The sequence below is a fragment of the Choloepus didactylus genome, chromosome 3 (genome assembly GCF_015220235.1).
Source record: "Choloepus didactylus isolate mChoDid1 chromosome 3, mChoDid1.pri, whole genome shotgun sequence".
Lineage (NCBI taxonomy): Eukaryota > Metazoa > Chordata > Mammalia > Pilosa > Megalonychidae > Choloepus > Choloepus didactylus.
This window is the reverse complement of record NC_051309.1, coordinates 7212043-7234656: the sequence shown is the minus strand read 5'-3', so window position 1 is coordinate 7234656 and position 22614 is coordinate 7212043. Positions and strand designations below refer to the sequence as shown.

At 41.6% G+C, this 22614-nt stretch overlaps 1 protein-coding gene across 8 annotated transcripts in view; it reads right to left on the bottom strand.

Annotated features, from left to right (window-relative positions):
- Positions 1-22614, bottom strand: part of LOC119529209 (dihydropyrimidinase-related protein 1) — a 256553-nt gene that overhangs the window by 198207 nt on the left and 35732 nt on the right. For 5 of the 8 annotated variants that reach the window (XM_037829366.1, XM_037829368.1, XM_037829367.1 and 2 more), the window contains 2 exons: positions 22332-22459; positions 17788-20220 (listed from right to left, as the gene is read on the bottom strand). In XM_037829366.1, coding sequence (XP_037685294.1) covers positions 17788-20220; positions 22332-22459 — 2561 coding nt within the window. The remainder of the gene's footprint in view (positions 1-17787; positions 20221-22331; positions 22460-22614) is intronic. The other 3 variants (XM_037829369.1, XM_037829370.1, XM_037829371.1) reach the window with 1 other exon arrangement.

The window sequence follows — 22614 nt, the reverse complement described above, 5'->3', positions numbered from 1 at the left end:
ACCCCAAACAAAATTGATCCAAATAGACCTACTCCATGGAGTTTTGTTCTGGCAAGGCACTTACTAATCAGATTGTCAAACATCAAAGACAAAGAGAGAATTCTGAAAGCAGCAAGAGAAAAGCAATCCATCATATACAAGGGAAGCTCAATAATACTAAGTGTGGATTTCTCAGTAGAAACCATGGAGGCAAGAAGTCAGTGGTATGATATATTCAAAATACTGAAAGAGAAAAACTGGCAAGGCACTTACTAATCAGATTGTCAAACATCAAAGACAAAGAGAGAATTCTGAAAGCAGCAAGAGAAAAGCAATCCATCATATACAAGGGAAGCTCAATAATACTAAGTGTGGATTTCTCAGTAGAAACCATGGAGGCAAGAAGTCAGTGGTATGATATATTCAAAATACTGAAAGAGAAAAACTTCCTATACCCAGCAAAATGGTGCTTCAAAAATGAGGGAGAGTTTAAAATATTTACAGATAAACAGACACTGAGAGAGTCTGTGAACAGGAGACCTCCTCTACAAGAAATAATAAAGAGAGTGCTACAGATAGATAAGAAAAGACAGGAGAGAGAGGTTTGGAGACAAATGTAGAAATGAAGATACCAGGAGATGAAAAGAGGGTAAAGATTGGGCATTTGATGCTAAAGGAGTACAGAATATTCAACAGGATTTATTGTATGGATCCAAAAATGGATAGCACAATATTGGATGATGGTAGCACAATATTGTAAGTACACTGAACAAAGATGACTGTGAGTACAGTTGAAAGAGGAAGGTTAGGGATATGTAGGACATCAGAAGGAAAGACAGAAGATAAAGACTGGGACAACATAACTGAGTGAAATCTGGGGTGATCAATGATTGTGATCGAATTTACAAATATAAGAATATTTTTATATGAGGGAGAACAAATGGATGTCAACTGTGCACAGTGTTAAAATGGGATGGTATTGGGGAAAAATACAATCAATGCAAACTAGAGTCTATAGTTAACAGTAACGTTGTAATATGCTTCCATTAATTGTAACAAAGGCAATATACCAAAGCTAAATGTCTATAAGAAGTGGGTATGAGGGAGGGGTATGGGATTCTTGGTGTTGGTGGCGGTGTCTGACTTTTTTATTGTATTTTATTTTAATTTTATTTTTTCTTTTGTTGCTTTTTAGTTGTCATTTTTTTCTTTCTTTATCTTTTTTTCTTTTTTCACCTCTTCCTCTTTCTCTGTGGAAGAAATGGAAATATCCTCATATGGATAGTGGTGGTGAATGCAAAACTAGGACTAAGGTAAATCAGACTAAAGAGTAAAGGATAATACTGATGGTGTTTTAAAACTTCAACTTCCATGTGAGACCAAAGGAAGAGATGTTTATTAGATGAAAAATCTATATCTTTTGTAGCACAGTATATAATTTAACTTGTATAGTCAGTTTATTCAAACAGCATAATTGCATGGAGCATTGAATAGGGAGTGAAATCTGGTTTGCTTGTACAGGTTAGTGTGAAGCCCCGATACAACTCAGAGTAATTTGAGTAGAGAATAAAAATGTATTTGCAAAGCCCCGTTGAGTGACTGGGGAAAATGTGGAAATATTAAATTTCCCCACCTGGGGAATTAATGATATTCTCACAATCATTGGGACTACTAATTTAGAAGGCCGAGCCCTTGATCTTGGGACTTGCCCTTATGAAGCTTGTTACTGCAAAGAAGAGCTAAGCCTACTTAAAATTGTGCCTAAGAGTCACCCCCAGAGAACCTCTTTTGTTTTTCAAATGTGGCCTCTCTCTTTAAGTCAATTCTGCAGGTAAACTCACTGTCCTTTCCCCTACCTGGGACCTGACTCCCAGGGGTGTAAATCTCACTGGTAACATGGGACATGACTCGCAGAGATGAGCTTGGCCCTGGCAATGTGGGATTGAGAAAGCCTTTTTGACCAAAAGGGGGAAAAGAAATGAAACAAAATAAAGTTTCAGTGGCTGAGTGATCTCAAATAGAGTCAAGCGGTCATTCTGGAGATAATTCTTATGTGTTATATAGATATCCCTTTTTAGTTTTTAGTGTATTAGAATAGCTAGAAGGAAATACCTGAAACTGTGAACTGCAACCTAGTAGCCTTTATTCTTGAAGACGACTGTATAACTATATTGCTTACACTGTGTGACCATGTGATTGTGAAAACTCCCGCTCCCTTTATCCAGTGTGTGGACAGATGAGTAGAAAAATGAGGACAAAGAAGTAAATGAATAATGGGGAGAGATGGGGTGTGCCAGTTTGGATGTATTATGTCCCCCAAAACACCAAGTTCTTTAATGCCATCTTGTGGGGGCAGACATATTAGTGTTGATCAGGTTGGCATCTTTGGATTGAGTTGTTTTCCTGGAGATGTGACCCATCAGCTGTAGGTGATAACTCTGATTAAATTATTTCCATGGAGGTGTGGCCCCGCCCATTCAGGGTTGGTCTTGACTGATTTACTGGAGTACTTTAGAAAGAGCCACACAGGCCCAGACACTTGCTGCAGCTGAGACAGACACTTTGGAGAGCGCCATTTTGAAATACAACCTGGGAGCAAGCAGACGCCAGCCACGTGCCTTCCCAGCTAACAGAGGTTTTCCAGATGTGTTCTTCAGTGTTCTTCAGTGAAGGTGTCCTATTGTTGATGCCTTACCTTGGACACTTTATGGCCTTAAGACTATAACTTTGCAACCAAATAACCCCCTTTATAAAAGGCAATCCATTTCTGGTATTTTGCATAACGGCAGCATTAGCAAACCGGAACATGGAGGATATGCAATGTTTTGGGTGTTCTTTTTTACTTTAACTTTTATTATTATTCTTTTTGTGTGTGATAATGAATATGTTCAAAAATTGATTTGGGGGATGAATGCACAACTATATAATGATACTGAGAACAATTAATTGTTCACTGTGGATGATTTTATGGTTTGTGAATACATCTCAATAAAATTGAATTATTAAAAAAATTTTAAAAACAGAAATTGGGGGCACAGACAAAACGGATGAGAATAGGAGAAAAGAGATGGTCTACAACTGCAAAAAAACAACAAATGAAATAAAGATTTCATTGGAAGGATTTAATATCAGATAAGACAGAAGAACACAGGGTTAGTAAACTTAAAGGACAATAGAAAATCCAAACTGAAGGACAAAGAAAACAAAATGGAAAAAAAAAATAGAACAGAGTTCTCAAGACATGTGAAACCTAGTCAAAAGGCCTGCATTTCTAGAAGGAGAGGAGAGAAAAATAGAAAGGAATGAAATAGTTGAAAAAATAAAGATCAAGAAAGTTCCAAATCTGATAAAAGACATGAATCACCAATTTCAAGAAACTCAGACACCCCCAAACAAGATAAATATAAATAAAACCATACCTAGTGTGGTAGCTTGGAGATACATACCCCCAAAAAACATGTTCTTAAATTTAATCCATTCCTGTGGGTGTGGACCCATTTGTAAATAAGATCCCTTCAAGATGTCACTTCAGTTAAGGTGTGGCCCAAATGAATCAGGTTGGATTCTAATCTGGATTACTAGAGTCCTTTGTAAGCAGACTGAAAGTCAGACAGAGGGAAAGCCATGGAGGGAGCAGCCAGAAGCTGAAAGTCAAAGTAACCAGGAAGAGCAGAAAGAAGCCAGGAGAGAGTGCCATGTGCTTTGCCGCATAACAGAAAAGCAACAGACCGAGGGTCACCCTCAGCCAACCCCAGAACACTACAGTCTTCTGGGAAAGAGCATCGCCTTGATGACACTTTGATTTTGGATTTCTCCTGACCTCAACACTGTGAGCCAATAAATTCCCATTGTTTAAGTTATCACATGGCATGGTATTTGCTTCATCAACCAGGAAACTAAAACACCTAAGCACATCACAGTCAAACAGCCAAAACCCACAGATAAAAAGGAACTCTTAAAAGCAGTCACTGTAAGATAAAAAACAATGACAATGGCACTGACTTTTTAATGGACACTCTGGAAGCCAGAAGCCAAGGGAATGAGATCGTGAAAGCACTGCATTAAAGCAGGGGAAATATCCGCTCAAAAATTCTGAATCCAAGAACAATATCTTTCAAAAGTGAAGATGAAAAAAAATGTTTTCAGAAAAAGATATATGACAGACTACACCACCATCAGACCGTCACAAGAAATGCTAAAATTCTTCAGACAGAAGGAAAAGAAGTAGAAGGAAGAATGAACAGCACAAAAAAATGGGAAGATACGGATAAATATAAAAGACTATTGATTATTGAATACAATTACAAGAACTTATAGGATTTATTAAACATAAAAGTAAAACATATGACACCAATAAAAATTAAAAGGAAGGGGAGTGATTGGAGTTAAACAATCAAAGATTTTTGCATTGTTTGGGACATGGTTAAAGTACTAATTTAAGGTAAATTTTAATAATGGATAGATACATTTTGAAAGTTCCACAGTAACCACTAAAAGAATGATACCAAAATGTATAACAAAACAAGCAAATGGAGAAGAAAAAGGAATAATGAAAATATTTGATTAATGCCATAGAGGTAGGAAAGGAGGAGTAAAAGAAAAGAGAACAGATGAAACAAAAATATAGCAAGAAAGTAGACATAAACCCAACTATGAACACATCCACTAAATGTAAATGGGATCTAACACACTGATTAAAAGGCAAAGATGATCAAATTGAAATAAATTTATAAAAAATAACCATATGCTATTTATAAGAAACATATTTTAAATATAAAGATGGGTTAAAGCAAAAAGATGGAGGTATAAAATAGTTTTAGATCATTAAAACACTAATATCAGATGAATAGATTAAAAGGCAAGAGGCATTATAAGGGATAATGAGAGATATTTCATTTGATAAATGAGTCAATTCAAAATAAGATGTAATAATCCTAAATCTATATGTGTCTCAGAAATAGTTCAAGATACATGAATAAAATAAAATAAAAAATAACATAATTAAAAGAAGAAATGTTCAAATCCATACCAGAAGTGGAGAGTTTAAAAATTCCTCTTGGTAAATGTAAGAAAAGAATAAACAAAACATCAGAAAGATACAGAAGATTTGATTAGCACAATTAACCAGCTTAGCTCAATTAACACCCAACAGCTGCAGAATAAACATTCTTTACAAGGATACAACTGATATTAATCAAAATAGATCATAACCTGGTCAATAAAACAAGTCTCAACACATTTCAAATGATTGAAATAATATAGTCTATGATCTCTGACAACAGTGAAATAACAGAATCAATAACAAAATATAACTAGAAATACCCAGAGGCTTGGAAATTAATCAACTTACATCTAAATAACCCACAGATCAAGGAGGAAATTCAATGGAAATTAGGAAATATTTTTGTTGAAAGGGTATAAATGTAAAACATATCAAAATGTGTGGGATGCAGCTAAAACAGGGCTTTGAAGGAAATGCATAGCTTTAAATGCATATATTCCTAAAGACGAACAGTTGAAAATCAATGATCTAAGCTTTCAACACAAAAAGAAAAACAGAGAACATCAAATCAAATTTAAATCAAAAGAAAGTGGAAGAGAGGGCAAGACAACAGAGTGATGAAGTCTGGGTTTCAGTTACTCCTCTGGGCAGCTGGTAAATAGCCAAAAACTGTGTGGAACGGAAACTTCAGGGAAATCTGTGTTCAGTTACATGTCATACAACAGTCTCAAACACATGGAGCAGCTGAGATCAGTGAAACCTGTAAGTTATCATGGCCAGGGGGCCTGCGCCCCTCCCTGCCAGGCACAGCAGACTGTTTTGTGGCTGGTTTCCCAAGGGAGGAGGGGCCGCCCATGCTGGGAACCAAGAGGGAGGCTCAACTGGCCTCAGTTGCAGAACTGATTAACAAACTCAGGCTACTGAACAAAAACTCCAACCATAGATAAACTGAGACAAGACACCAGAGAATCTGGGAGAAGTCAGCCTGGTGGAGAGGAGACAGGGCTAGCAAAAACAGTAAAACAAACAAACAAACAAACAAACAAAAAACAGAGACTTTTGGAGTTAGGGGTGAACATAATACAGAGAAGGGCAGGGCTCAAACAGAATCAGGCACATATGCAAACACTGGAAGCCAGAGCCCTTCTCTGAAAAGCCCGTTTTTCTGGTTTCTTGTTTTCTCCTCAGTTGCTCTCCAACTCCTTAACTTTTTGCATTTCAATAGCCCATCAGAACTGCAAGGGTGGAAATAAAGGTGTCTCAGAGTAACTATCCAGTAGGAATAGATAATAAGACTAAAGTACTTTTCTTTAAACAGTCTATACTGGGCCTTTCTTTTTCTTTTTTCTTTTTCTTTCTTTCTTTTTTTTAAATCTTTTTCTCTCTTTCTTTTTTTTTAAATAACTATTCTAAGTAGCCATTACAGAAAGTCTCAAAGACTTGCAATGTTGGCCTAGGCAAGAGCAGAGCTAAGACTGCTCTGAGAGACAAAGCAATAAGTCTAGTGGGGGAGACAACTCCCTAAAGGTCATAACTCCCCCAAGAAAAGGGGGGTGTGTGTGGTCCAACTCAAGTGGCAGCCCTTATTTGGGGAACTCAGACCCAGGGGCTAGAATTCAGAAACCAACTTCAATCAGCCATGCTGCTGACAGCGTCAGGGTCACCAGGAGAACTAAAGACTCCACACCTCCTCACACTGGTGGGGGAGCTGCAGGCTGGCAAGCACCACCTTCTGGACAGGATAGGAAAAGCACAGAGTCTAAAGGCTTTGCAGGAGGATCTCATTCTCAGAGAAACTCCATATCCTCCTCCAGAGACCTGGGCCTCTCTGGACTGGGAAAATCTGAATGGGGTTGACCATATCTGAGGAGACCCTCTCAGAAAAAGGCTACATAGAAGCAGGGCAAGAAACAGAAAAACAAGAAGTAAAAAACTCTGATCAGCTAAATAGAACCTAAGTTAGAGGTCTAGTATAAGCTGAACTGAATACCAAAGGTTAGAGAACAAATCCAACCAACAAGAAAATACTAGGTAAAAGAGTGAAAATAATCTCCAGAATAAACTAATCAAGAAAGTCAGATGCCTATACAGCTTAAGATAATGAGCAATACTAGACACAAAAATATGGACCAGCCAAAGGAACAAACTGATAGTTCAACTGAGATACAGGAGTTGAGACAACTAATACTAAATAAATTCAATGAACTGAAGGAAGAACTAATTAAAGATGTTCAAACTGATCTCCTAAATCAATTCAAAAATCAAGTCAATGAACTGAGGGAAGATATAGAAAAAGAGTTGAAGGATATAAGGTAGATACTGGATGACCATAAAGAAGAATTCATAAACTTGAAAAAACAAATGGCAGAACTTATGGGAATGAAGGGCATAAAGGAGGAAATGAAAAAGACAACAGACGGATACAACAGTAGATTTGAAAAGGCATAAGAAAGGATCAGTGAATTGGAAGACAAGACATTTGAATTCATACACACAAAAGAACAGATGGTGAAAAAAATGGAAAAATACGAGCAGAGTCTTAGGGAGCTGAGTGACAACATGAAACGCATGAATATATGTGTTATGGGTATCCCAGAGGGAGAAGAGATGGGAAAAGGGGCAGAATGAATAATAGAAGAAATAGTCACTGAAAATTTCCCAACTCTTACGAAAGACAGAAAATTACAGATCCAAGAAGTACAGCATACCCCAAACAGAATAGATCCCAATAGAACTCCAAGACACTTACTGATCAGATTGTCCAATGTCAAAGACAGAGAGAATTCTGAAAGCAGCAAGAGAAAAGCAATCCATCACATGGAAGGGAAGTTTGAAAAGACTATGTGCAGATTTCTCTGCAGAAACCATGGAGGCGAGAAGACAGTGGTATGATATACTTAAGATACTGAAAGAGAAGAACTGCCAACCAAGAATTCTATATCCAGCAAAACTATCCTTCCAAGGGTGGAGGTGACCTAAGGGTACATTGACTGAAGAACGGAATGGTGTACTGTGGTGTACACATACAGTGGAACATTGAGCAACTACGAGAAGGAGTGAAGCTGCGAGACACACAACGAGGTGAATAGATCCTGTACACAGTATTTGAGTGAAGTACACCAGAAATAAAGGCAAACACTTTAATGCCTCACCAATATGGACTAACTACAAGGTGTAAACTCAGAATTGAATCTTAGAACATAGCCTAACATGGACATAATTATTGTAATAGTCCCTAGATTGTAAGCTCTTACAGCAGTTAACTCTATTCCTGAACTGTAATGCGTATCTGTAAACTTTGAGATGCCGATCCCTTAGTGTATAACCTGATTGGTCTCTGGAACAATGCGTATCTCTGAGACACCTGAAACTCAGAGCTACAGCTCAGCAGTTTGAATGTCAGTATTAGTGCATACAGCATCTGTTAAAAAAAAAAAAAAAAAAGCTGAAAAAGAGCCCAGACTTCAATTAGTGATATGAATGAAGCAGATCTGGTTAGGACTAGGGCAAACTGGGCCAAAAGGTGAAGGTCAAAACTGACTGTGTTTTAAAACTTCAAATTCCATGTGAGACCAAGGGAAGAGATGTCTATTTGGTGCAGGATCTATATTTTCTAAACAGTATAACTCTACAGTCGGTTTGTTTTAATGCCACAATTACATGGAACTTTGACTAGGAAGTGAGATATGGTAGGTTAGTATAGGTTAGAGTGAAATAGTGACACATCCCAAAGTAATTTAGGCAGAGAATAAAAAATATATTTACAGCTCCCCCACCCCACCCTCAGGAGCTGGGGGAAGGTGCAGAAGTGTTGGACTTCCTCACCTGGACTGGTGTTGATGTTGTCACAAACATTGGGACTGGTGGTTTGATGTGCCAAGCCCTTAATCATGGGACTTGCCCTTATGAAGCTTGTTACTGCAAAGGAGAGGCTAAACTTGCATATAATTGTGCCTAAGAGTCTCCCCCTGAGTACCTCTTTGTTGCTCAGATATGGCCCTCTCTCTCTCTAACTGAGCCGCCTCAGCAGGTGAACTCACTGCCCTCCCCACTACATGGGACCCAACTCCCAGGGGTGTAAATCTCCCTGGCAATGCAGGATATGACTCCCAGGGATGAATCTGGACCCGGCATTGTGGGATTGAGAATATCTTCTTGACCAAAAGGGGGATGCAAAATGAGATGAAATAGTTTCAGTGGCTGAGAGATTTCAAATGGAGTTGAGAGGTCACTCTGGTGGACATTCTTATGCACTATATAGATAACACCTCTTAGGTTTTAATGTATTGGAATAACTAGAAGTAAATACCTGAAACTACCAAACTCCAAACCAGTAGTCTGGACTCCTGAAGATTATATAATCATGTATATTACAAGGGATGACAGTGTTATTGTGAAAACCTTGTGGCTCACACTCCCTTTATCTAGTGTATGGATGGATGAGTAGAAAAATGGGGATAAAAACTAAATGACAAATAGGGTGGGATGGGGGGATGGTATGGGTGTTCTTTTTTTTTACTTTTATTTTTTATTCTTATTCTGATTCTTTCTGATGTAAGGAAAATATTCAGAAATAGATTGTGGTGATGAATGCATAACTATATGATCGTACTGTGAACAGTTGATTGTATACCATGGATGATTGTATGGTATGTGAATATGTTTCAATAAAACTGAATTTAAAAGAAAAAAAAAACTTCACAAATATATATAAATCCAATTATAACATGGCATTCATTGGCTTTGCTGAAATTCAGTTAAAGTTTTCCAATTCTTCTTACAAACATATTGTGCCAGTTTGAAATCATTATGGACCCCAGAAGAGCCATGATCTTTTAATCCAATATTGTTAGGTGGAACCTTTTGATTGAATGTTTCCATGGAGATGTGACTCACCCAACTGTCGGTGAGACCTTTAATTAGTTTCTGTGGAGGTATGGCCCCACCCATTCAGGGTGGGTATTAATTAGATCACTGGAGTCCTTTAAGAGTGCTCATGGAGAAGCTTGTCAGAGAGGCTGAGAGAAACATTTTCGAGAGAAGCTAAGATATGTTTGCCCCTGGGAGAAGCTAAAAGATGACACAAACCTAGACACTTAGAGATGGTGGGAGTTGCAGACAGAAGGACGTTTGGAGATGCTAAGCTAAGAGATGAAGCCCAGAGTTTGCCCCTGAGAAGCTAACCAGATGCTTAGAGAGATGCCCCAGGAGAACCAAGCAGTGAAGTAAGAGAAGCTAAGAGAGACAGAGCACAGAGACATTTTGGAGAAAGCCATTTTGAAATGCAACCCGAGAGCAAAGGACCAGCAGATGCCGTCCACATGCCTTCCCAGCTGACAGAGGTGTTCCAGACGCCAATGACCTTCCTTCAGTGAAGGTAACCTCTTGATGCCTTAGTTTGGACATTTTAATAGCTGTAAATTTGTAGCCTAATAAATCCCCTTTATAAAAGCCAAAAAAAAAAAAAAATGAGGGAGAGATTAAAATATATTCAGACAAACAGACACTGAAAGAGTTTGTGAATAAGAGACTGGCACTACAAGAAATACTAAAGGGAGTGCTATAGGCTGATAGGAAAAGACAGGAGAGAGAGGTTTGGAGAAGAGTGTAGAAATGAAAATTATCAGGAAGGGTAAAACGAGAGAGATGAAAAAATAAGACATGACATATAAAATCCAAAAACACAAAATGGTAGTAGAAAGTACTGCCCTTACAGCAATAACACTAGATGTAAATGGATTAAACTCCCCAATAAAAAGACACAGACTGGAAGAATGGATTAAAAAACAGGACCCATCTATATGCTGTCTACAAGAAACTCACTTTAGATGCAAGGACAAAAATAGGCTGAAAGTGAAAGGTTGGAAAAAGATATTTCATGCAAACAGCAACCAGAAAAAAGCAGGAGTAGCTATATTAATATCAGCACAATTAGACTTCAAAAGTAAAACAATTAAAAGAGACAAAGAAGGACACTGTATATTAATAAAAGGGTCAATTCATCAAGAAAACATACAATCATAAATATTTATGAACCAAGCCAGAGTGCTCCAAAATTCATTAGGCAAACACTGAGAACACTGAAAGGAGAAGTAGATACCTTTCAATAATAGTTGGAGACTTTGACACACCTCTATCATCAATGGATAGAATATCTAGACAGAGGATAAATAAGGAAACAGAGATGTTGAATTGTATGATAAATGAACTAGACTTGACAGACACTTATAGAACACTACACCCCACAACAGCAGGATACACATTTTTCTCAAGTGCTCATGGAACATTCTCTAGGATAGACCACATGTTGGGTCACAAAGCAAGTCTCAACAACTTTAAAAATACTGATATTATAAAAAACACTTTCTTGGATCATAATGGAATGAAGTTGGAAATAAATAACAGGCAGAAGACTATAAAATTCACAAATATATGGAGGCTAAACAACACATTCTTAAAAACCAGTGGGTAAAGGAAGAAATTACAAGAGAAATTAGTAAATACCTCAAGGCAAATGACAATGAAAACACAACATATCAAAACTTATGGGATGCAGCAAAGGTGGTGCTGAGAGGGAAATTTATTGCCCTAAATGCCTATATTAAAGGAGAAGAGAGGGCAAAAATTGAGGAATTAACTGTTCACCAGGCATAACTAGAGAAAGAATGGCAAAGTAACCCCAAAGCAAACAGAAGGAAAGAAACAACCAAGATTAGAGCAGATATAAATGAAATTGAGAACAGGAAAACAATAGAGAGAATCAACAAAACCAGAAGTCGGTTCTTTGAGAAAATCAACAAAACTGATGGACCCCTGGCTAGGCTAACCAAAAAAAAAAAAAAAAAAAAAAAAAAAAAAAAAAAGAGAGAGAGAGAGAGAGAGAGAGAGAGAGGATGCAAATAAATGAAATCAGAAACAGGAAAGGAGACATAATGAGAAGATACTACAAGCAACTATATGCCAATAAACTAGACAACTTAGATGAAACGGACAACTTCCTAGAAAAGCATAAACAACCAACATTGACTCAAGAAGAAACAGATGACCTCAACAAACCAATCACAAGTAAAGGGATTGAGTCAGTCATCAAGAAGCTCCCAATAAAGAAAAGCCCAGGACCAGATAGCTTCACATGTGAATTCTACCAAGCATTCAAGAAAGAATTAGTACCAATCCTGCTCAAACTCTTCAAAAAAATTGAAGAGGAGGGAAAGCTACCCAACTCATTCTATGAAGCTAATATGACCTTAATACCAAAATCAGACCAAGATACTACAAAAAAAGAAAATTATAGACCAATCTCTTTAATGAATATAGATGCAAAAATCCTCAACAAAATACTTGCAAAGCAAATCCGGCAGCACATTAAGAGAATTATACACCACGACCAGGTGGGGTTTATTGAAGGTATGCAAGGCTGGTTCAACACAAGAAAATCAATTAATGTAATTCACCACATCAATAAACCAAAGCAGAAGAACCACATGATCATCTCAATCGATGCAGAATAGGCATTTGACAAATTCAACATCCTTTCCTAATAAAACATTTCAAAGGATAGGAATAGAAGGGAATTTTCTCAATATGAAAAAGGCAATATATGAAAAACCTACAGCTAACATCATACTCAATGGGGAAAGGCTGAAAGCCTTCCTTCTAAGATCAGGAACAAGACAGGGATGCCCACTGTCACCACTGTTATTCAACATTGTGCTGGAAGTTCTAGCTAGAGCAATTAGACAAGAAAAAGAAATAAAAGGCAGCCAAATTGGAGAGGAAGAAGTAAAACTTACACTCTTTGCAGATGACATGATTCTATATGTAGAAAATCTAGAGAAATCTACAGCAAAGCTATTAAACTAATCAACAAATATAGCAAAGTGGCAGGCTACAAGAGCAACATACACAAGTAAGTGCAACAAGAGGAAGAAATCAAGAAAAAAATTCCATTTACAACAGCAACCAAAAGAAGCAAGTATTTAGGAATAAATTTTAAAAAGCCACAAAAGACCTACACACAGGAAACTACAAGAAACTGCTAAAAAAAATCGAACAGGACCTTAAAAAATGGAAGAACATACCGTGTTCATGGATTGGAAGACTAAATATAATTTAGATGTCAGTTCTACCTAAAATGATTTATAGATTCAATGCAATACCAATTAAAATCCCAACAACTTACTTTGCAGAAATGGAAAAACCAATAATCAAATTTATTTGGAAGGGCAAGTTGCCCCCAATAGCCAAAAATATCCTGAGAAAGAGGAACAAAGTGGGAGGTCTCACACTACCTGACTTTGAAGCATATTACAAAGCTACAGTGCTCAACTTATTCACTGTTGGTGGGAATACAACCACTCTGGAAGACAGTATGGAGATTCCTCAGGAAGCTAAATATAGATTTGCCATATGACCCAGCTATTCCATTACTAGGTATATCTATATTACTGAGTATATATATATATACTCAGAGGAAGGGAAAGTTAAGACACAAATGGACATTTATAAACCAATGTTTATTACGGCATTATTCACAATAGCTGAGAGATGGGAACAGTCCAAGGGTCCATCAACTAATGAGTGCATAAACAAACTGTGGTATATACACATGATGGAATATTATGCAGCTGTAAGACAGAACAAAGACATGGAACATATAATAATGTGGATGAACCTTGAGGACATTATGTTGAGTGAAGTTAGCCAGAAACAAAAGGACAAACACTGTATGGTCTCACTAATATGAAGTATCATTAATGAGCAAACTTTGAGAGTTAAAAGCTGATAACACAGGCTACCAGGAGATAGAAAGAAGGTAGAGATTGGGCATTTGATGCTGAAGAACTACAGAATGTTCAGCAGAATTGATTGTATAGATCCAGAAACAGATAGCATAATACTGTGTAACGGTAGCACAATATTGTAAGTACACTGAACAAAGATGAGCAAAGCTGAAAGAGGTGGGCTGGGGCATGAATGACACCTGAGGTAAAGATAGAAGATAAAGACTAGGACTTAAACAGCAAAAACTGGAGTGGTCAATGATTGTGACTAAATGTACAAATATAAAATTGTTCTTGCATTTGGGAGAACAAATGAATGTCAACACTGCAAAGTGTTGGAAAGGAGATGGTATTGGGGAAAAAATATAATCAAAGCAAACTGGCACCTATGGCCAACAGTAACATTGTAATATGCTTCCATTAAATGTAACAAAGGCAATATATCAAAGTATATTTGGGCAGAGAATAAAAATATATATGCAGGGCCCCTTAAGGAGCTAGGGAGCTAGGGAAAATGCAGAGGTGTTGGGCTTCCTTGCCAACTTGGCAGGTGAACTCACTGCCCTCACCCCTACGTGGGACCTGACTCCCAGGGGTGTAAATCTCCCTGGCAATGCAGGATATGACTCCCAAGGATGAATCTGGACCCAACATTGTGGGATTGAAAACATCTTCTTGACCAAAAGGTGGATGCAAGATGAAACAAAATAAAGTTTCAGTGGCTGAGAGATTCCAGATGGAGCCTAGACATCACTCGGGTGGGCATTCTTATGCACTATATATATAGATAACCCTTTTTAGGTTTTAATGCATTGGAATAGCTAGAAGTAAATACCTGAAACTATCAAACTCCAACCCAGTAGCCTTGACTCTTGAAGACGATTGTATAACAATGTAGCCTACAAGGGGTGACAGTGTGACTGTGAAAGCCTTGTGGATCACACTCCCTTTAGCCAGTGTATGGATGGATGAGTAGAAAAATGGGGACAAAAACTAAACGAAAAATAGAGTTGGAGGTGGGGATGATTTCGGTGTTCTTTTTTTATTTTTACTTTTTCTGGTACAAGGAAAATGTTCCAAAAATAGATTGGGGTAATGAATGCACAATTTTATGATGGTGCTATGAACAGTTGATTGTACACCATGGATGATTGTGTGGTATGTGAATATACCTCAATAAAATTGAATAAAAAGTAAAAGAAAAGAAAGTGGAGGGAAGAAAATAAAGACACAAGCAGAAATAAAAGAAATAGAAAACATACATACAAGAAAGAAAGTGAACAAAACCAAAAGTTGGTCCCTTGAAATGAGTGATATAATTGGGGATGGGGGGAGGGTGGGAATATGAATACAAAGACTCAATGTTAAACATCTGTAACTTACCAGAACTGATAAAAGAAAACATAGAAAATCTGAAAAGTCCTATATTTATTAAAGAATTTAATTCATAATTGACCTCAGATAGGTCATATATCTTCACTGTTGAATTCTTCGAAATATTTTTGGAACAAATGATATCAATTTTACACAAATTCTTCCAAAGAATTGTGAAAGAGGAAATTTATTTTATACATCAAAAAGACATCATTAAGAAAGTGAATAAGCAAACCACAGACTGGAAGAGGAAATCTGCAATACATATATCTGACAGTGGACTTGTATCTAAAATATATAAAGAACCCCTGCAAATCAATAAGAAAAAAACACAATTTACTAATGGACAAAAAGAAACAGACATGCATTTCACAAAAGAAGATATGCAAGTGACAAATAAGTACATGAGAAGATACTCAATATTATTACTCATAAGAGGAAACACAACACAAAGCCACGATGAGATGTCATACACAGAATGACTAAGACTTGGATGACCAACATTACCAAGCGTTGGCGAGGACGTGGAATAACTGGAAGGCTCACGCGTTGCTGGCGGGAGTGGATTTGGTTCAACACTTGGGAAGACTGTGTGCCTGGATCCACTACAGCTAAGTGTATGCCCACCCTGTGACCTCGTCATTCCACTCTTAGGTATTTACCCAAGAGAAATAAGGGCAAATGTCCACAAAAAGATGTGTACCAGAATGTTCATAACAATCTAATTCATGACAGCCAAAACTAGAAACAATCCAAAAGTCTCTCGACAGGAAATGGTTAAGTAAATTGCAGTAGATTCATATAATGAATTCATATAATGAAACAGACCAAACTAGTTATACAACATGGTTTCAAAACCGTTATGCTGAACGAAAGAAATAAGACATGCAGAGAGTATACCCAGTGATGGCATTTATATGATGTTCAAGAACAGGTGGTAAAAGAGTGGGGTGGGGTGGTGTGGGGTGGGCTGACTGCAAAGGGGCTCCTGGGGCGAGGGATATCCTTTACATATAGATCTGGATTGTGGACACATGGGTGTTAATGCATGTAAAAATTCATCGGGGTTTATACCTATGATCTACCGTATTTAGGCCACACATTGATTTGAAAAATCCTAATCATAAAAAAAGATTTTAAAGTTCATCTCATTGACATGCCTTCCCCAACCACGTCCTCACCATTTAGCCTCACCCTGCTCACTGCTTCCTTTGCACTTACCACTTTCTGGCAGAATACAGTTTCTCTTTGTTCATGTGTTTGCTGTCTCCCGTCATTAGATTGGAAGCTTACTGAGGACAGAGACCTTTTGTTCAAACTCCCCAGGACCCAAGACAGTGCCTGGTGCATAGTTGGCCTTCAGTGAATGTCTAAATGTTTGCTGAATGAATGGATGCCTGGCACCAATGTGCTTGGTATTTGTGTGTGTGTGTGTGTGTGTGTGTGTCATTTTTAAATAGAAAGATAGACAGATGTAGGCAGATTCATGATAGGTGTGATTAAGACACACGTAGACAAATAAATATGGATAGAGATGAATAGGTGATATAGAAAAATGCTATATATCAGTACAGATAGATATAATAGAAAATAGACAGATATAGATGATTAATGGATCGATAGATAGATGGATAAGATAGATGATATAGGCAGGTAGATATATAAAGATGATAGATTGATAGATGGATAGAAAGATGATATATGATTATTGGTAGAGATAGATAAGATACAGGCAAGTAGATAGATATATAGAGATGATAGATGGTAGACAGATGATAAATATAGGTGATAAATGATAGGTAGATAGACGGTTTATAGATATGATAGATGATAGAGATAGACAAGATGATAGGTAGGTAGGTATGTAGGTAGGTAGGTAGATAAATATAGTATATATCAGCAGGTAGATAGAGATGACAGATCAATAGATGATAGGCAATAAATAGAGATGATAGATGATAGGTAGGAAGGTAGATAGATAGGATAGATAGATTGACAGATGATAGAGATGATAGATGATACATAGGTAGGTAGGCAGGTAGGTAGGTAAGAGGTAGGTAGACAGAGAGAGAGATTTCCATTTTACTAAAGAGGTTCTAAAAGTCGAATATCATGCACAGATGAAACAGAAACTAACTCAGAAAGGTCTGTACCTTTGCTCAAAGTGACAAACTAGCGAGTGCAGAACTGGGGTTCAAACCCTGTTTGTTGAGCCTGAAAGCCCACTACTCTCTCCATTGTACTGTTCAAACCCCGATGTGCACAATTACAACTTGAGTTCCTTGAAAGACTCTTAGGTCCTAAATTCAGGCTCTGATTTTAAAGCATAAGCACCCCCTCCCCCACCCCTCCATGCTCCACCAGACGCCAGCTTGCTGGACTCAGCAGGGGGCAGGCTCGAGCCTTCCATGGCAGGTGGGAGTGGAGAGGCTGAACAGGACTGCCCTGGTTCGAGTCCCAGCCCCACCCATGAGGGCAAACCTCTTAATTTCTCTGTGTCTGTTTTCTCATCCGCTAGGTGGGGATGAAAAATTGGACCTGTTGATTGGATTAAATGAGTCAACAGGTGAAACATTAGAATAGTAATAGAAGTAAAACAATAGAAGAGTCCAACAGCATTAGAACAGCAGCTACTCAGAGCCAACGTACCTGGGGGTCCTGGCTTGGGGACCACAGAGGCTGCCCTTGCTCCGCAGAACAACATGCTCTTTTCTCCTCTTTTCCCAAATGCACTTGGTTGACTCCTGCTCCATTGGCATTTTCTTGCAGGGCATTGGATACTTCAGCGTTTCTCCAGATCAGTGATGGAGTCATAGAATCAGCTGGGTGTCTGGAATTTTCCTTGCATAAGGAAGGGCACGTCTGCTCTCCAGCCAGAGCTGAGTCCTCCTGCAGAGACGGCCCTGGGGCTCTTGTACTCAGTTGCTCTGAAAGTTGAGGCACCTGCACCGCCTTGTCTAGGGAGGCTAACAAAGTCGTCTTAGTTTCATCCTGGAGGTGCTTCTGTCCTTTCGCCAAACGCCCCACATCTGCGCTCACCTCCAGTGCAACTTCCCTTTCCAGAACACAAATCCTGCGTAAGAGGTGTCCATTCTCCCCCCTCAGGCCCCGGATCATGTCCTCGATTCCCAACACGATATCCTTTATCAGCTCTTTGTAACCGACGGCCAGCTCTGAAACCAGCGCCTTGAGCTCTGCATTTTCCTGCGTGATGCGCTCCATCACCCCCTTGGATTTCCGAAAGTTCTCAGACATTGCTTTCTGGATCTGGCCCAGATTCCCTTTCAGTTTTTCGTTTTCCTCTTCCAGCTCCGAAATTTTGCTGTAACTTTTCCCGTTGCAGTCTTCAAGGTCAGAAATGAGCTGCAAATACTGGTCCACCTCCCTCTTTAAGTGGGTCGCGTCCCCGGCCAGCCTGCCCTGCTCCTGTTCAAGGGTGGATATCTTTTTCACGTTTCTCTCTCTCTCTTTTTCCAGAGTGCGTACTTTTTTGTGGCATCTCTCTTGATCTCCCCGAAGTTTGGCATTGTCAAGTAAAGCTTTGCTTCTCTCTTCTCTCAGTTCAGCAATGAGCTGTCTAAACCTTCTCCTTACTCTTTCTAGGGCTCCCAGTGGTTGGGGAAGCTCGGAGGGTCTGGCTGGAGAGCCTGGGCTCACTTCACCCAAATGGGGCTCCATCCCTGGAACATCTCCTCTGGGCCCCAGGGCCTCGGTCTTTCCAAGATCCTTGAGCTCTGCCTCCTCGGCAGAACGAATATCCGAAACATGGTTTGCGAAAACATCCTTAGAATAAGCATTCTCATGGCCGTGCCATTTCAGAGCAAAGCTCCAATTCTCTCCTGCCAGCGGGGGCATTTTCCATCCGCGACCCCCATTCCCAAGCTTCAGGATAGTTATCTGCTCGAAACAAGCCTCCATCTCCTTTTCAAAGTCATCTATTCTGGGTGCATACCCGTCATTTCCTTGGCTCGGAGCCCATGGCATATCGGCAGGTTCACCACCCTCAGCTGATACGGACAGTCCAGGGGACAGTGGCCAGCCCCCCTCTTCCACTGAGAACCACGTCTCCTTGTTGTCACATCCCTCGACATCAGGCTCCTCCAGGACACCCCTGGGACCCAGGCTGGCCCCTTCTTGGTGCCACACCTTCTCCTCCTCCCTGTCTTGCCCTTGGTCCATGGGGCTTGCTTCTAGCAGAAGCACAGCCATTTCCAACCCCAGGTGCTGCTTTGCCTCCTGGTCCTTAACTCTTCTCCTGACGGCTCTGTCTTGCTCTATGAAGAACTGACAGTCTGTTGGTGGTGGCCCTTTGGCCCCACGGTCCCTGGGGAAGGTGGCTGGGAGGACCTCCTCCTCCTTCTCTGATGAATGTGCTCCCGTGAGGCCCCAGATGCATGCTTCCCGCCTTCTCCTCCTGCTTAGGGCTTCGGGGTCCTCCTTGGCCACTGAGGTCTCCTGCAAAAGGGGCGCTGGAAGCTCATGCCTGGGCCAGGGGCAGAAGGCAGCAGCCCGAGTTTCTGAAGCCCCGTCCCCATTCCGCTCGCCCTCTGGGGCCCTCGCACCATTCTCCAGGCTCCGGTCCTCCCGGCTTTCCAGACTCAGCCAGCACTTGTCACCGAGGCTTTCCTCCTTCCTGACCCCAATTCTCTTCTCCTCCGGCTTCTCTGCTCTCCACCCTGGGGCTCTAACTCCCTCTGTCAAAGTCTCTTCCAGGCCCCTGGGCCCATTCTCAGGAAATTTCTGGTGGAGGGAGACTGTGCAGCTCGTTGTCCGGTAACAGTCCCAGCCAGGCTGTGCTGTGGCTTGGGAGACAAGCCCCTCTTGGATTTGGGGTTCTTCTGGGGACACCTCCCAGAGAGGCTGCAGAGGCAGGACAGCAGGGTCCCAGGCCAGCCCCCAGAGAGACAGTGTGGACATCTGCATCAGGGCAAGGGGCTCCAGAGCCGGGGTGGCTGCAGGACTCCGCTCTGACGTGTAGGCCAGGTCCATGGGGCGGACTGTCCCATCCATGTCCTGTCCAGGGGGGCAGCCGCAGACCAGGAGAAGAATCTGCTCATCCAAGCTGGGCACAGCTAGAGAAAGCTACGGATGGAAAGAGGAAAGCAGATGTGAAGCAGCTCCCTTCCTTCACTTACCCCTTCCTGCCTCCTGGGCCTCATCTCCTGGAGTTCTTTTCGGATGTCCTCACCTGGCCATGCAGACCTCTGGCTCTTCCCCACACAGGCCAAACCTGTCACCACCCCGGGGCCTTTGCACCTGCTCCTTCCTCTGCTTGGAACTTCCTGTCTCTAGGGATCCTCAAGATTCAGTCCTTTGCCTCACTGACATTTGGATTCAAATGTTACTTCCTCACAAAGGCCTCCCCCGGCCTCTGGGCACCCCTGTCTGTCTACTGGCCCTACAGTCTCTTCTTCATAGTGCCTCCAGGGACGAGGCTCCAGGCCCTACTTCTGCTCCCTGGCAGCGGGCAGTGTGGAGCCTGTTTCCCATCAGTAACCTGGGGACCTGCGGCTGGTGGCCTCGAAGGGGCTTCTGGGAGCCAGTAAAATGCATCACAGTTCAGGGTTGGGGGCAGCAGGGTTGCCTGAGGTGTGGGAGGGGCTTCCTTTAGGGGGCAGAGCAGAGAGCCCCCAGCAGCCCACCTCCTGGCGTTGTGGCCCTGAGTCAGCCACTTAGCCCCTGTGCACCTCGGTTCCTCCTCTGTAAAGTGGGATAAAACATCATCTGTCCTAAAAGGCCAGTAAAAGGATTAAATGCATGTGCCCCCCCCCCCAAAAAATACTTAAAACCATGTTGTTAGCTATTATTCTGATTTCCCTAAAGTTATGGATTGAATTATGTGTCAATCAAAGACATGTTCAAGTCCCAGGACCCAGTCCTGGGGGACAACCCCACCTGTGAGGAGGACCTCCGAAGAGCCTATTAGTTAAGGTGGACTGGGGGGCCTTAATCCAATACAAGCAGAGTCCCAGTAGGAAGAGCAAATTTGGACACAGAAGCAGTAGGAGACAGACGCCCAGTAGGAGGCAGAGACTGATGGATGGACCTGCAGACAAGCTGGCACCAGAATCCTGCAGCTACCTGCAGATCAGAGAAAGCCTGGGCCTGCCGACACTTTGATAACAGAATTGTAGCCTCCAAAACCATGAGAAAATAAATTCCTGTTGTTTAGGTCCAACCAGTGTGTGGCAGTTGCCACAGCAGCCCTAGCAGACTGCGACACCTGACATCCGAGGCTCACAAACAGAGTACGTGTGAATACACTACTAGCACCTGACAGCGTCCTCCGCTCAGATTTCAGAAATTCAGACAGTGAGTATTTCCTCCCTTCACCCCCCAGAGGAAACAAGAAAGAGAGGACTGCACCATCACTGGCCACGTGGCAAGTCATCACTAATGATGATGATTTCTCCCCCCCACTCCCCGGGTTCACAAAGCTCGTGCACACGTGTGACGTCACAGGCTCAGGCGTGGGACGTCATGTGACCCAGCCCCACCCCTGGGCCTTTGCACGGCTGTGCTGGGCTCCCCGCCCGCCCTGCCCCCTGCCCAACCCTGCTTTCCTGTCTGTCTGGTTGGGCTCCCGCTGTTGAGTGGAGGCTTTTCCTCCAAGCCCCGCCCACAGTCCGTGCCCAGCCCTTTCTTTTTCACAAACGCGGGGAAGCACATGCAAGGGGGTTTGGAATGCGGCAGGAACAAATGAAACAACCGGGTTTGGAACCACAGAGCCAGCTTGGGGCTAGCAGGCTTGGCTTTAGTCCATGCGCATCTTTGTTCTTTAGAGAGAAATAGAAGCTTAGAAACCAGTGCAGGTCAGTGGGGACCCTGGGCTCCTGCCTCACTGGGGACGTGTGATGCAGGCTGAGCTCTGGGGCCACCTCCCAGGCTCGTGGCCTTGGGATCACAGCAGCTCTTAGAGCCTCGTCTTCCTCCTCTGGAACGGGACAGGTGGGAGTCTCAAGAGACAAAGAAGGTCAAGTGGCCCAGGCACACAGTTGGGGCTCCCTTCCTCTCCTGCAGCCCTGACTGCCCCAGTTTTTGGGTCATTCCATCTCCTCAGACCTTCCACTTGGCCATTTCTAGAACTGTCCTCCTGAGCTGCTTTCCCTCTTCTGCCCCTCCAGCGTGGTACCCACCTGTCCGTGCACACCCAGGGCTGATCAGACCAGCTGATGATCTGCAGGTGGCCTCACCTGTTCTCGCTCAGGTCCTGCGAGGGCTCTCAGGAGCTCGCCTGTGGTCTCCAGGCCTGGCACCCAGACAGAGGGGCCTTGTCCAGCCCCAAAGCAGCTCTGGGTACAGGACCCCTCGGACGGCTGGCCTGGGAAGTGACGGACCTCAGGGTTAAAGAGACCCTCCGAGAAGCTCACAACGATTGCCACTAGCACCTAAGTGTGTGACCTGTTATTAAAATACAACAGCATTTCACCCTGACTTAGCAGCTCTCAAAGACGGCCTGTGACCACACCCCTCTGT